This window comes from Lytechinus variegatus, chromosome 4 (assembly GCF_018143015.1).
Source record: "Lytechinus variegatus isolate NC3 chromosome 4, Lvar_3.0, whole genome shotgun sequence".
Lineage (NCBI taxonomy): Eukaryota > Metazoa > Echinodermata > Echinoidea > Temnopleuroida > Toxopneustidae > Lytechinus > Lytechinus variegatus.
Window position 1 is genome coordinate 15,606,411 of NC_054743.1, and position 13,869 is coordinate 15,620,279.

Below are 13,869 nucleotides of genomic sequence, written 5' to 3' on the forward strand. Positions count from 1 at the left end.
TTGTAATTTTTCTGTTTACCTACGTAAGATTCTGTTTTACAAACTGGCTGTATCAATTCTGTGACATCAACTTCCTTGCTTTGAGAGAAAGCAACTATATTTATGTGGGTACCATCGTGGTTTAGTGGTTATGACTATTGTCTTTCAATCTGAGGTACGTGGGTTCGATTCCCAGCTATGGCATGTTTTCTTTCAGCGAGAAATTTAACCACATTGTGCTGCACTCAACCCAGGTGAGGTGAATGGGTACCTGGTATTAAAGCAGATACGAACCGTATTTATAACACACAGTCAATGAGAGACCACACACCGTTCATTCCCCCTTTTAAGAAATTCCTTGAATGTTTCAGTGCTTCTATGGAAGCACAACTAAAGCAGGGTTGATAATAGAAGCACTTTGTATCTTCAGGCAAAAAGTGCTCTAAATTACAGCTTTTTTTTATTACTATTACATTTTTGTGAAAGCTTAACTTCCATGATTGTATTATTTTCACAAATTTCATGAATTCAACTTTGCTAAACCTACCAATTTTGAAAAAAAGTTGTTACTAGAAACAATCACATATGTTGAATGCTGGATAAATCAAGCTTTGAAATAATATCTCTTCCAAAAAGTTGGATTATGAAGTATTGCAGCCAGTCATTTTGCATGAAGTCACTTCTAATTTTATGATTTTGCAATTCAGTCCAATGTGACGAGTAATGATAACAGAATTAAGAATTTTCTTTGCTTTATTTCTATAAATCACCAGAAAAGAAAGTTACCAGGTGCCACTGCAACGTTCAAATCGCCTCGTAGATCAAGGAAACGAAAGTCAATGACAGGACTGGTCTCGTATCCTGAGTATCCTCCTATCATCATCATCCTTGAAGACTTTGAAGGATTCAAGCCTGTGGTCATACAGGATTTCATTCATATCTGCAGGTATGGTGAAGAACTGTGAAAGGCTTGTTTGGATATTGCTTGACAAATCTCATCAGCAAACTCTGCAGTTGATGATGAGAACGTTTTTCAATAGGTGTTGGATGTTGGTATGTTCGGAAAAATCTCAATGATCTATATGGAACCTATAAATTATTGTGAATGGATTGTGATCTAGTGGTTCTGATTTCTTCTTTCCATCAGAGGGTTGTTGGTTTGAGTGAAAGCCTTGGTGTGGTTTACTGCAACCAGAAACTCACAACATTGTGCTGCACTTGACCTGGGTGAGGTGAAGGCAGGTATGTGGGAGGATCAATTCCTTAAATGCACTGATTGTCAGGAACCAAGGAGGAACTTTAGCTAAAGCTGGGGTAATAATAGCTGTGTTTTGTATCCTCTGAAAAGAATCTATATAAATCCAACTGTTATCATTGTAATAATGGAAAATGACCTGATATCACCCATGACAGTCAATATTTAGAGAAGCTCCCTCTGGTGTTGACCTTTGGTATAGCTACATCAGTGACAGTGATCCATCGTCTGCTACCTCAGTCTGTATCATCATGTTTGAGTATTGAGAAATTCCAGGCTCAACCATCCTCAACCTACCTCTCACAGGTCATTGATAAGGTGAGAATGGGTCACCATTTTATGAAGCAAATAGTGAATGATTTTCACCGACCTGACGTTATAAGCTACTGAAATCCTTGCATCCGATTGGCTGAGAGCAATTAAGCGGGTGAAAATCACTTACTATTTGAATCATGAAATGCTACCCTGGGAACCATTTCATGAAAGTCATCAGCAATAACCAATGGTCAATCTCTCTTAGATGAGAACAATAAACAGATGTTAGTTTTGAGCTTCTATTTAATTTCATTTCAAGTGGGAATAAAAGATCTGAATATCCCCAAATTCAGAGGGGTCAAAGGAGAGAACAAACGTAATTATGTTAACTTTTGTGGTCCTCTTTCCGGACTGAGTTTTGCACCATAAATTGCTTACCATAATGAAACATCACCATTATGCTCTCTCAGTTTAAGATACTCGTCCTTTTATTCAATTTAAGCCGTCCAGCCTTAAATGCCCACATTTTTAACTCTGCCACAGGGCCACACAAATCTTAAACTTATTTTCTCTTTACATTAATCCTACTAATTATCTGTGAGAAACTTTCCTTTCCTAATTTATTGTCTCGCCCACCAGAGGTGAAGGCGAAACTTGGGGAACCAAATGTCGTCCGTCCCTCCGCCCGCCACAAACCTAATGACACACGACTCCACAACGGTAAGTCGCTTTTCAATCAAACTTGGATGGTAGATGGACTTGGGGGACCTGCATGTTATGCTGCAGTCGGAGGTCACATGGTAAGGTCAAAGGTCATTTTCAGGTCAACGTTAAAGTTTACATGCAAGACTCTCTTATGACACCTAACTCCGCAACCGTAAGTCACTTTTCAACCAAACTTGGATGGTAGATGTACTTAGGCGACCTGCATGTTATGCTGCAGTCGGAGGTCACATGGTAAGGTCAAAGGTCATTTTCAGGTCAACATTGAAGTTTGCGTAGAAGGCTCTTATGATAAGTGTTATCATCCCAATCATTTCACAATGAAGTTTCAATACAATTCTGTTGCGTGCCCTCGCAAATAGTCATTTTCACAAGTGGGCGAGACACATAATCGCTCTTGCCTTGTTTATTATTACTGCATGTATTGTGCATGAAATCCTTGAAATATAGCATCACAATGATATTATGTATTTGTTTACTAGGTGTTGTTGACTGCCAAGCATCCATTCAAGCTAGGGTCAAAGGTCTTTCAGCTCTTACTAGATCTCTTCCTATATCATGATTTCTCTGTTATGAACTTTGTTCAAGGTTTGCAGGTCAGTATTACTAAAAAAGGAACATTGGGGCAATTCCATAAAACATGTACGTCCGACCCCCTATATGTGGGACTTTCATGAAATTTTCTGTCTCTGATTTCTTGTTCTTTTGACAGTTTGTACTGTTCTCAAAGGACCGTGATTTGGTCAGTTTATAAACTGAAGTAAAGCTTGAGAAAAATGGGGTTGGACGTACAAAAAGGTTGATCGTTTTATGGAATTGCCCATTGAAATTGTTATTCATGTATGATCATTCCATTGGGTTGGGGCCATTTTTGTGATATATACCAAAAATATGTGTGAGTAATTGAGTTTTTTTTTTTTTTTGGGGGGGGGGGTGGTTATCAATCTGGGACAAACCTTTAACATCACCTTTTGAAGCGTGGACAGGGCTTGAACCTCAAACCTCTACATCAATTTTTGACTTCCCAAAATATCTTGGATACAGGCACATGCCAAATGCACAGAACTAATAAAACTCTGTTTCATTTAAACTATGCAAATACCTGCCAATAACTACTTCAGCACAAATTGGTGCTCCATAAATGTTGAAAACAAATCAAACATCATGATGTACATGTATTGCAATTACAGACCTGACAGTCTATTGTCAAGGATATATGAATGTGAGGTCCATGTAATGGTATTGAAATTTTTTTTTTGGAACTGCAGCAAATCCATTAAAGATTTCAAATTCAAACATGATTATGGTAGGAGATCTTGCTGACATTGGCACATCAAAACTTAGCCACATCTGAATTGATTTTTATTGTGAAGTGAAATGAATGATACAGGAATGATACCTATGTTACATGACATTTTTAAAATTCATGCCCCCAAACCAACGAAATGACTCAAGACTGAAAAATGAAATGTATTTGATTTGGTAGTTAGATTCAGAAGAATAGATACAACCTCTTTTTAATCAAAATAATCAAGTCAACTTAAATGAGTGTATTGTACGTATTTGCCCTCTGTGTAAAGCGAAAATATATATTTACATGTTTTCACGTTCAGTTATCGATTTGAATAAATTTTATTTACAAAAGAGTACAGACATGGAGATTGTATCATTATTTTTAATTGAATCCGACATTCGTAATTATGAAACGTTTATTTGAAACAATGCTATGATAACGAATCGCAACAGGACAAGGATTTAATTGTCTTCTTTTGTTTTCTTCAATTTCAGTATACAGTTTTAGATCATTATTTCTCCCAGCCACTGAGCATCTTATGCTGTCGCTATGGCGATGCTATCAACAGAACTCGAAACCTATCACATGATCAGTTAGAGCTCTTCAGACAGGCCTCATCTTTCAGGAGGTAGGTTCTGTATCAAAGCTTAGTGTTAGATCGTAGTGATGATATTTGTGATTGATGGCATTGACAATTATGTGTAATCAATGTACCAAATCAACTTTACGATTAATTGCTAAGCTATGTGTTACCGGCTCCTGTTATGCCAGACAAAGGAAGGATGTGACAGATGGAGAATATTATCTCAAAAATGAAGTTGTTAGTGGCCTGACAGTGTGGGGGTATACCCATTGGAGCTGTCAGTGTTATTAACTTGTGTCCCATGAAAACATTTTGTGAGATTAATGTTATATCATCTCACAGAAGAAGTGAACCCTGATCTTAAGTTGATTTTTTAAATTTTGATAAAAGAAAAAAAAAGGAAAAAAAAAGAAAAACATTTCAAGTTCATCTAGTGGATAGTGTATTTTTTAAATTCAAAGTTCCTAATTACTTCCAGACTCATTTTTTTTATATTATTAAGCAAATTGTTTTGTCATTTAATGTACTATGCAAATTATTAATGTAGTATACAAGTAAATATCTTAAACTCCACGTTAGTCTGTTCATGGAATATTCAATATACCTCTGTAACTATACTCTTTAATTCAGGTATGTTGATGGTCGACCTGTTAGTGACCAAAGAGCTCTTCTCTTAGATGATAAACATATGAAGGTAAGTTTCATTGTACTAGTCACAAACCCATTTCACAATAAACAATCAAAGTTACCAAAATCATGGCATCTGATTCGTTGATGGAAACTTTGCAAAAGAAAATTTGCACTTGTTATTGATATGAAGTTTCATGAAACCGGACTCTGATGTAGGCTCTTATTATTATTTGGATTTAATTTTGACTTTTTAGGGTAAACCATTAATTTTTTTTTTGAATTGAGGGAAACTTTGACAGTTTTAGAAACTATTCGCTCTTTAATTTACATGTAGAGGAGGTTTACTGTTCATCACAGTAGCAGACCGTGACCTGGAGGAGACAAAGCATTGGGGGAGGGGGCACTGCATTGTCTGTGAACAATGCTGTGCCCCCTCCAATGCTTTGTCTCCTCCGGGTCACGGTCTGCTACTGGTTCATCATGTGGTTTGTCCTGAAAAAAGACTGTTTGATGATGGAGTGATGGAGATGAAAATTGAAAGGCTAGAAGAGAAATATGAGAATTAAAAATATCTTTTATGATATTTTCTTTACCATGTAATAGGTTTCTTCTGTTGATTACATAATGTAAATTCAAAATTGCAATATGTTGCATTATAAGCACTCTTCCAGCTTGCCTACTTTGGAATGATCAAAAGGTGCATTTGAAATGATTAGATATGCTGAAGTATATATGCTAATTACCGGGCATGGTGGCTTAGTGGTATAGCGTCTGCCTCATGAACTGGAGGTTTTGGGTTCGATACACGGCTGAGTCATACCAAAGACTTATAAAAATGGGACCTTCTGCCTTCTTGCTAGGCACTCAGCATTAAGATTGGAGAAGGGTAATAATAACATTATTTTATGCAGGGCCCGCTGGTAGAGCAGTTTCTTAACTGAAGTGGCTACCCTTGGTAAATAAGACATTATTATTATCATTTCTTTCAGAAAACCCTTCAAGAGCTTCTGAAGAGAATGAATGAGTACCACAAAGCCTTTTTCCCTGTAGTGGAATGTCTTCACATCCTGTCTGAGGGACTGCCTTATCATCCTCTGGGCAAACAGATGAGAGAGCTCTTTGCCATGGCAACAGATGAGAATATCTTTGAAACAGATGGATATCGAGAAGCTTTCAAATTTTTGAAGTAAGAAGATAGAATCATTTGTTTCATCATCATCACTTTGAATTGGTTTATTTAGTTTTTCTTTTGATATAGGAGGACTTTCGGTGACCCTTTTGTTCCTGTGTGTTCTTGTAAGGAATAAATAACCATTTTATATAAAAACTCTGGACCAACCTAAATTTTCCTGCATTTAAAGTTTTAGTTTAGTTAGTTTAGTTTACTATAACGATGTTGTAGGACTAAGCCTGTTCACATAGGCGGCGGAAGCGGGGGGATGGGGGGGACGTGTCTCCCCCCTAAATTTTTTTTTTTTTGCTTGTCAATTTTTTTTCCTGCGTCTCCCCCTAAATTCACGTGGACCCCCCCTGAAACGTGTGTTGTCCCCCCCTAAAATTTAGATTGATGACCTTTTTTTTTTTTGCTTGTCAAAAATTTTTGGTTAGCAACTCCTGAAATATAACCTTGATAACCTTTTTTGGGGGCGCTTGTCAAATTTTTTACCTGTGTCCATCCCAAAATTTCAGGTGGACACCCCCTAAATTTTTCGGCTTCCGCCGCCAATGCCTTTTCATCAATCAAAGTAGAATGTCTATTGCTGCTCTCATAGAGAAAACTTGATGCGCTACTTATGTTGGCAGGGGTATCGTAGACATTAAAAAATCCATGAAAAACTCACTAGAATTAAAAATCACTCAAAATCATAGGCAATTCTCTCCCAATGCTTATCCAGTCTATTCTTAAGTTTTACAGCTTTTGAATATTTTATTCCTCACAATTTGCTATAAGAATGGTTTTGAGCTTGTGAAATTTGTTCTAAGGTAAACTCCCTCCAAGTGATGACATGGTAGATATGCATTTCTTGACTAATGAGATTTGCAACAAGAACAATTTTCTCTCCGGGGCAAGTCCATAGAATAATCAGCTTTTTTGTACTTCTGGGCCCTGTTGTACAAAGAGCTACGATTGATCTGATCAATCGTAACTCTATGGAAATCCATCAGTGTCATCATTTTTTCTACGAAAAATTTGCACAATGTCCTTTTTATGCAAAGAGAAGCGCAGTGAATTTTCAAGAAAACAATGAATGCATGAATATACATCATAGCTAGAAAATACTTTGAACAAACATGCATAATAGATGTTGATATTGCTGGTCGTCTATAGTTGCGATTGATCAGATCAATCGCAACTCTTTGTACAACAAGGCCCTGATCCCCATTCTCCTCTTTTTGAACTGCACTTCACAAATTGCTCTAGTTATGATAATACAGTAGCCTGGCAACTTTTCATTTGAACTAAAAAGAGACAAATCGTTAAAGAATGTCCAACTTATCAGGGGATGGAGGTACATACTTTATATGAAATTGCTCACTACGCATGTTTATTTTATTTTCTGCAAAATGCGCATTATACTAGATAATAATTTCATTTTATCAGAATGCTGGCTCGAGATGAATTGATCAATAAGATGACAATGTGTGAAGAAGTTTTGTCAACCTGTGATGGTTTACAAGAAGAGAGATTTCAATTAGAAACACTGCAAGCAAAGATGGAGACACTAGGAGGTAAGACTTCAAGATTCATGTTAAATTCATGACATGAAGACAGAAGTTTTGATTCCGCTCTTTTATCTTTAATTCATTTTTTTGTATAGCCAATTAACTTTACAATGAATGGGGAATATTTGACACTAACATAAATGATACTTAATCATTGTTTAGTATTTGCAACTTGTAATTTTACTGTGAAAAAATTATAAGAATATAAAGAATCCTCCTTTACTGAAAACCGTGGCAAAGAATAAATATTAATTCAAAATCGTAAAAATGCGTATGGGTTATTATAAAAAAATGTCCTGACTCATGAATTGTCATGTCTCAACCAATTAAAACTAATCCTTTTTCTCCCCAATTTGAATATGAAAATTGATATGTATTTCATCAAATGCCTACTAATACTTACTGACAATGCTTATTTTTTTACCATACTTCATTTCAAATGTACACAGATAATTGTAACTTGCCTGTTGAGATAGACAGTACAGAGGATGAGGGTGATGCGGCTGGTGTAGAAAGCAGGAAGCAGAATGGACAGGACACAGAGGGCGGTAGAGGGGCAAAGGAAAAGACAACGCTTCATACATTACAACAGAAGTTAATGAGTAGTGCTAAGAAGAAGAAGAAGATGACACGATATGAAATACTCAGGAACGAAATACTGGACTTCTTTGATTCATTATTCAGGTAGGATTTGAGTTCTGTTTTTATTGACAGGAATCATGTATTCTGATACTTACCTTTGCTGGTCTTGAACAAAAGTGCATAAAAAGTTTAATGGATGTGGATATTGTATTGCTGGCAATCGTTCATGTTCAAGGCTTTTATCCTCTGTGAGTTCTTGTATTTTTGGAATGTTTCATTATTATTTTATCATCATAATGCAAATAATGCACAGATGTATTGAATATTGATGTGGACGAGGTTTATCGTTGTGAAGGATTGAGTAGAAGAAATAACCAGTTGTCTCATGATGTTTCATCCTACGTAGTAGGAAAGCAACGTTTCGTCTGCAAGCTCCTATACTTTGTCAGGCAACGAGCTGCAAGCTGCTAGACTTCGTCAGGCAATGAGCAAAGACGCTGCGTGCACAGCAGCGTCTTTGCTCATTGCATGAAGAAGTCTAGCAGCTTTTATCCAATATTTTTTTTTCATTGAAAATTTCAATTCATGATATTTGAATATTAACATGAAATTGCTTGAGCTTGAATTGATTATGCATCATAGATTTAACCTAAACATGCAACTCAATGCAAACCTGACTATAATATTCATATCTTTCTTTTATTTATTATCTAATACACCTTTAATTGTATAAATATTGTCCGCTTTTTTATACAGCAAGTATCTACTATGTCCCAAGACCCTACCTCTTCATGAAGTGTTCTATTATAACAATGTATCAGAGATCAGACAGCGTCTCAATGCACCGCCAAGGTCAGCAATACAGACGGCACTCAGTAACCCAAACTACTATCTACAGGTAAATCATGAGGAGGAGGATGATGATGGCACTGCTGATGATAGTGGTAGTGATAATGATGGTGGTGATGGTAATGATGATGGTGATGGTAGTGGTTGTGGTGATGATGATGATAGTGGTGGTTGTGTTGGTGGTGTTGATGATGATGATTGTGATGGTGATGATGATGATGCGTAAGGTGCTTGTTGTAGTTGTGGTGATGATGATTATGTTGATGATGATGATAATGATGGTATTGGTGATTGTGATGATGGTAAAAATGATGATGGTGAGGTGATGGTGGTGATGATAATAAGGATGATGATTATGGTCGTTGTGGTGGTGGCGGTGGTGATGATGATGATATTGTTGATAATGATGGTATTGGTGATTGTGATGATGGTAAAAATGATGATGATGGTGTGGTGGTGGTGGTGATAACGGTGAAAGCCAGATGATAATGATTCAGTCAGAGTTAATGCTAACCACATATCTTTATTTCTATCCCATGACTTTGTACAGAATCCTGATTGTGAGACGTTAGATGAAGGTATCACCAGTTCACTACCTGATGTGTGTATCGTATACAAACTCCATCTTGAATGTGGAAGGCTAGTTAATCTTTATGACTGGTTGCAGGTAAGAACTGTAAACAAATCCTCATTCTCACTTGAAATCAAATATCCAAGAAGTTTCTTCTACTTGAACTTCAAGTGAACAAGAATTGTGATGAAATCATTTCGACACTGCACAACAATAAACCAAATAAATAACAATTCATACCTTTATGGCATGGTAGATAAGTTATCAGACTTTGAACTACTAGTTTAGAGCTCGTCTTCAGCACAGCATCAATTCACAAGAATTTGATCTCCATTTTAATATCACTCTCTACCCAGGTGAGGAAAATGGATACATGAAAGGAAGAAATTCCTTGAATGCTTTTGAAGTCTATATCTTTGCTTAAGTCTGAATATTAATATGCAGCAATTAGTTGTCATGTGCTGAATACCGGTAAATGTTTGTGCTAGTATCATCATGTGTTCATTCTTGTTTGCTAGGCTTTCATCACAGTGATCCAAGGTGAATGCGACACAGGCAATGATGATACATCCAAGAAACCTGATTCAGTATTACAGTATCCTTTCATAATATTACATGTATATAGCTTTTTTTAAATCTGGAATCTCAGGATCATGGAAATCTTTTTATTATGACTGTTTTTCTGAGGCAAGAAGATAAAAGAATAAGATTTTTAAAAATGTCTTCCCCCAATAAGTCAGTATCTAACTTGTAATTTATGAATGCATATTTCACACTTGACCATTTGTCAGTCGAATCAGATACTATCAGGTTTTGTAGAGGTTATTTCCAGCTGCCATTGTGTTTGATGATTTAAGATAATTCTTGAAACCTGTGAATAAATATATGCTGTCCTTACATTGTGGGTCATTTTTTTTTTACAAAAGGAGCTCTGTTTATTTGGTTTCCATTCCATAAAATAGTAAACCTTTTGTCCATCCCACCCCCATTTTTCTCCATTCTTATTACACCCCCTGACCTAAAGCCATGATATTTCTTAGAGCATTACAACTCTTCATATGAAATAGAAAACAAGAGACAAATATTTTCAGAAGGGTATCATATACAGGGTTGGACATACACATTTTATGTAAATGCCAAATGAAATTATTGATATATGCCATGTTTCAAATTTCCTTGACCGATGTTGTCTCTCAGAGCACGTTTCATCCGAGCCGTCTCTGAACTTCAATTTCTAGGCTTCATCAAACCCACCAGGAAAAAGACAGATCATGTTGCTAGGCTAACCTGGGGCGGTTGCTAAGACGGTGAATGCTGTCTCCTCTCAAATGTTTCATCTTATTTGTCTCTAAGCTTTAATTTATTGGATTCATTAAACCGGAAGACCAGGAAGAGACAAATCATGTTCTTAGGCTCACATGTTTTTTTTTGCTAGGCTGACGACTATCTTTAAATGTTTCATCTGTTCTGTCTCTGAGCTTCAATTTCTTGGTTTAGACTTATCATGGGAAAAAGGCACATGACACTTTGCCCTTAAAGATAATGGACTTTATGGTGATGATGATGACAAAATGTGGAAGTGTATTACATTTGTCATTCATATTTTATTTATATTCATTGTTCATATTCTTTTGTGGAATTCATTTCCACTTGATACCAAAGTACTTTTTTTGATACATTAAAATTAGATGTTATACTGTCATGAAAAGGAATACTGAATTCTATGAAAATAATATTGAAAAAAATGATTATGCAAATGTTGATTTTTGCTTGTCCATAGTTTTGATACTTTAAGTAAATATATTCAAAGTACTATGATATTGTTACATTTATTATGATTACCATGGACTTTAGAATCTCTAAGCTGACGAATCCTCTTCTACCACGCAGGGCATGTTTAGTGACAAAAAAAAAATTGCAACTGAATCCCAGCCCGCAAACCATGGGGGAACTTGTGTAATCGCGGAAGAAGTCAAGGCCCATTGAAACCACACAGCAACATCCAGAAATCTGAGGTATAAATTTCCTATGTATGCATTGCATGTCAAATTCATTATGTGGCAAGTACCTGGTAGTTCCCAGACACCCTGGGGTCAGAGTTACAATTGAAAAGTGCATCATGAAATAAGCTTTTGAGACCAAAGTTGATAGAAGCATGTTGCTGTCTTCCCCACCTCGATGCACTACATCATTAAATATGAAGGGGAAGGGGTGTTACATTATTTTACTGGACAAACAATTATCTCTGCAACCGACATGGTGGCGTGAAAACTACACTCTTCTTCTTCAACGTGGAAACCTTCACAAGTTCCATAATAGGTCTTCTCCGAAAAGCATCTATGATAATTAACGGGTGCATTGTCAAATATTAATGATGATGATGATGAAGATGATCATAATGAAGATGGTGATGATGATGATGAAGATGGTGGTGAAGATGGTGTGATGATGAGGAAGATGACGATTAGGAAGTTGATAATACTGTTGCTTATTGTGATAAATTTCTGGTTTCATGAGAAACATTCATATTCGTTCTTCAATAATTCTTTCCTTTTATATCAAAGTACACAATTTCAGTATCAGAGTTCGATAATGAAGTAGTTAGAAATTAATTATTGAAAGTAATGCAGTTACAAATGTTTCATATGTTTAGGATGTTATACCCCAGTACCCTTTCATTCCATTAACCACCTTGATATATGTATTTTCCAAGCAGATGGAGCAGGAATGTACATTTTGTAAAGTATTAATTTTGTACAGAGAAAAATGAATTCTTGAAATAAAATTCATAACAATATGTTGCCTGACCAGAAATGTTTTTGTTTGTGTGTTTATAATTTGTTAATTTTGCCATTAAAAGGAAGTGCAGATCCAGCTCGATTAGACAATATATTTCAGGAACCAAATTGTTTTTGCACAATGGTCTGTCTCTCAAAAACTATTATGTCTAATCTGGCTGGATATGTGCCTCATTGAAACTACCATTGGCTGCTCGATCCTGCTACTATGGTTGTTGCCAAAAATGGCAGTTACTATAATACAGGATACTGTGCCAAACATAAAATCTTATTGGACCAAAGAAATATTTTCAACTTACTGAATAGATAAACTTAAGAGTCATAAAACATGCTTTGCACAATCTGGTTACCTTTAAGTTTTTATGCATTTTTTTCCTTTCAGAATATTAATGTTGAATATTTCCTTTCTTTCAAAGTTGTAAATATTCATTCCTTGTTTCACTCTCCATTTCTTATAATTAAATGTGACTTTAAGTTTGGTTTTGAGAGCCAGAATCGGCTAGGCTGCTTAACCTTCTTTGAACACCATATGTTCTTTTAAAGAAACAGTACCAATCACATTGATATTTCAATACCTGGTACATGTAGGTGTTTCATACAGCTGTTTATAAGATAAAAGCAACTTTAAGAATGACTGGTGATCCTTTCTTTTGGTAAATGGTATACACCATAGGCGATGGTATAGCACCTAAGAAAGGTTAACCAGTCATCCTCAAAGTTGCTCTTAACTTACGAACAGCTTTATGAAATGGCCCCCTGGTGAAGTCAGTCCCAGTACCTGTGGCAGCTTAAAAAATCAACCATTACCAGCTTTCAACACTCATCTTGAAATCATCATTTATTTCTTTCTGATCCTCTCATCTTTATTCTCTTCCTTCTATCTCATTCTTCCTCAAAATGTTCATTTAAAAAATAATCATGATTTCCTATCACTATTTTTTTCTCAGATTTCCCCCATTCCCAATTTCATATATCATCCATTACCATCTTTTTGTCATCCTCCCCTTTCTTTGACTTGTCCATTCCTTCCTTCATTATGCATTCTTTATATTCTCTTCACTTCTCATGGATCATCTCATCTCTGTAGCTTCCCTTTTCACTCTTTCTTTCTTGCATTCTCTTCACTCTTGGATTTATCTATTTCCATTACTACTTTCTTTTAACTCCACTCCTCTCCCCACTCAATGCATTGTACCTCATTCCCGGGGGGGGGGGGGGGGGGGCACTTCCATTCACGAGTGGATACCATGCACGACCATGAGATCTCAAAAAGCACCCTAAACACGTATTTCCATATTCTCATAATGAATCCCTTAAAGGGGTGGTCCAGGCTTAAACATAATACAAGTCCATTATTGAAATGCTCCTCTAATAGACATTGTTAAATAAAGCAACAATTTGCTAAGAAATTGCAAATAACTGCATGGAAATAAAAAACACTTTTTAATACAAAAGAAATGTCAAACATAATGGTGGTAAACAAGATCAACATTGGAGATCACAGACCAATCATGAAAAGGAATATAAGATCAAAAGAGAAACCACTGTGATGTCATAATTCTGAGTATATACTATAGATTGTTTGGCAGCAAATGTGATGAAAGAAATGGTAATGTCCAGTTTAAG

At 36.0% G+C, this 13,869-nt stretch overlaps 1 protein-coding gene across 1 annotated transcript in view; it reads left to right on the forward strand.

The window, feature by feature from the left end:
- LOC121413484 (origin recognition complex subunit 3-like) overlaps positions 1–12,240 on the forward strand; it is a 17,861-nt gene extending 5,621 nt beyond the window's left edge. Inside the window, exons 7-18 of the mRNA XM_041606306.1 lie at positions 753–925; positions 1,393–1,552; positions 2,695–2,808; positions 4,001–4,134; positions 4,720–4,783; positions 5,709–5,905; positions 7,322–7,449; positions 7,893–8,127; positions 8,782–8,923; positions 9,425–9,541; positions 9,964–10,040; positions 10,643–12,240. Of these exons, the coding sequence (XP_041462240.1) occupies positions 753–925; positions 1,393–1,552; positions 2,695–2,808; positions 4,001–4,134; positions 4,720–4,783; positions 5,709–5,905; positions 7,322–7,449; positions 7,893–8,127; positions 8,782–8,923; positions 9,425–9,541; positions 9,964–10,040; positions 10,643–10,748 (1,647 nt within the window). The 3' untranslated portion in view covers positions 10,749–12,240. The remainder of the gene's footprint in view (positions 1–752; positions 926–1,392; positions 1,553–2,694; positions 2,809–4,000; positions 4,135–4,719; positions 4,784–5,708; positions 5,906–7,321; positions 7,450–7,892; positions 8,128–8,781; positions 8,924–9,424; positions 9,542–9,963; positions 10,041–10,642) is intronic.
- Positions 12,241–13,869: the final 1,629 nt, after the last annotated feature.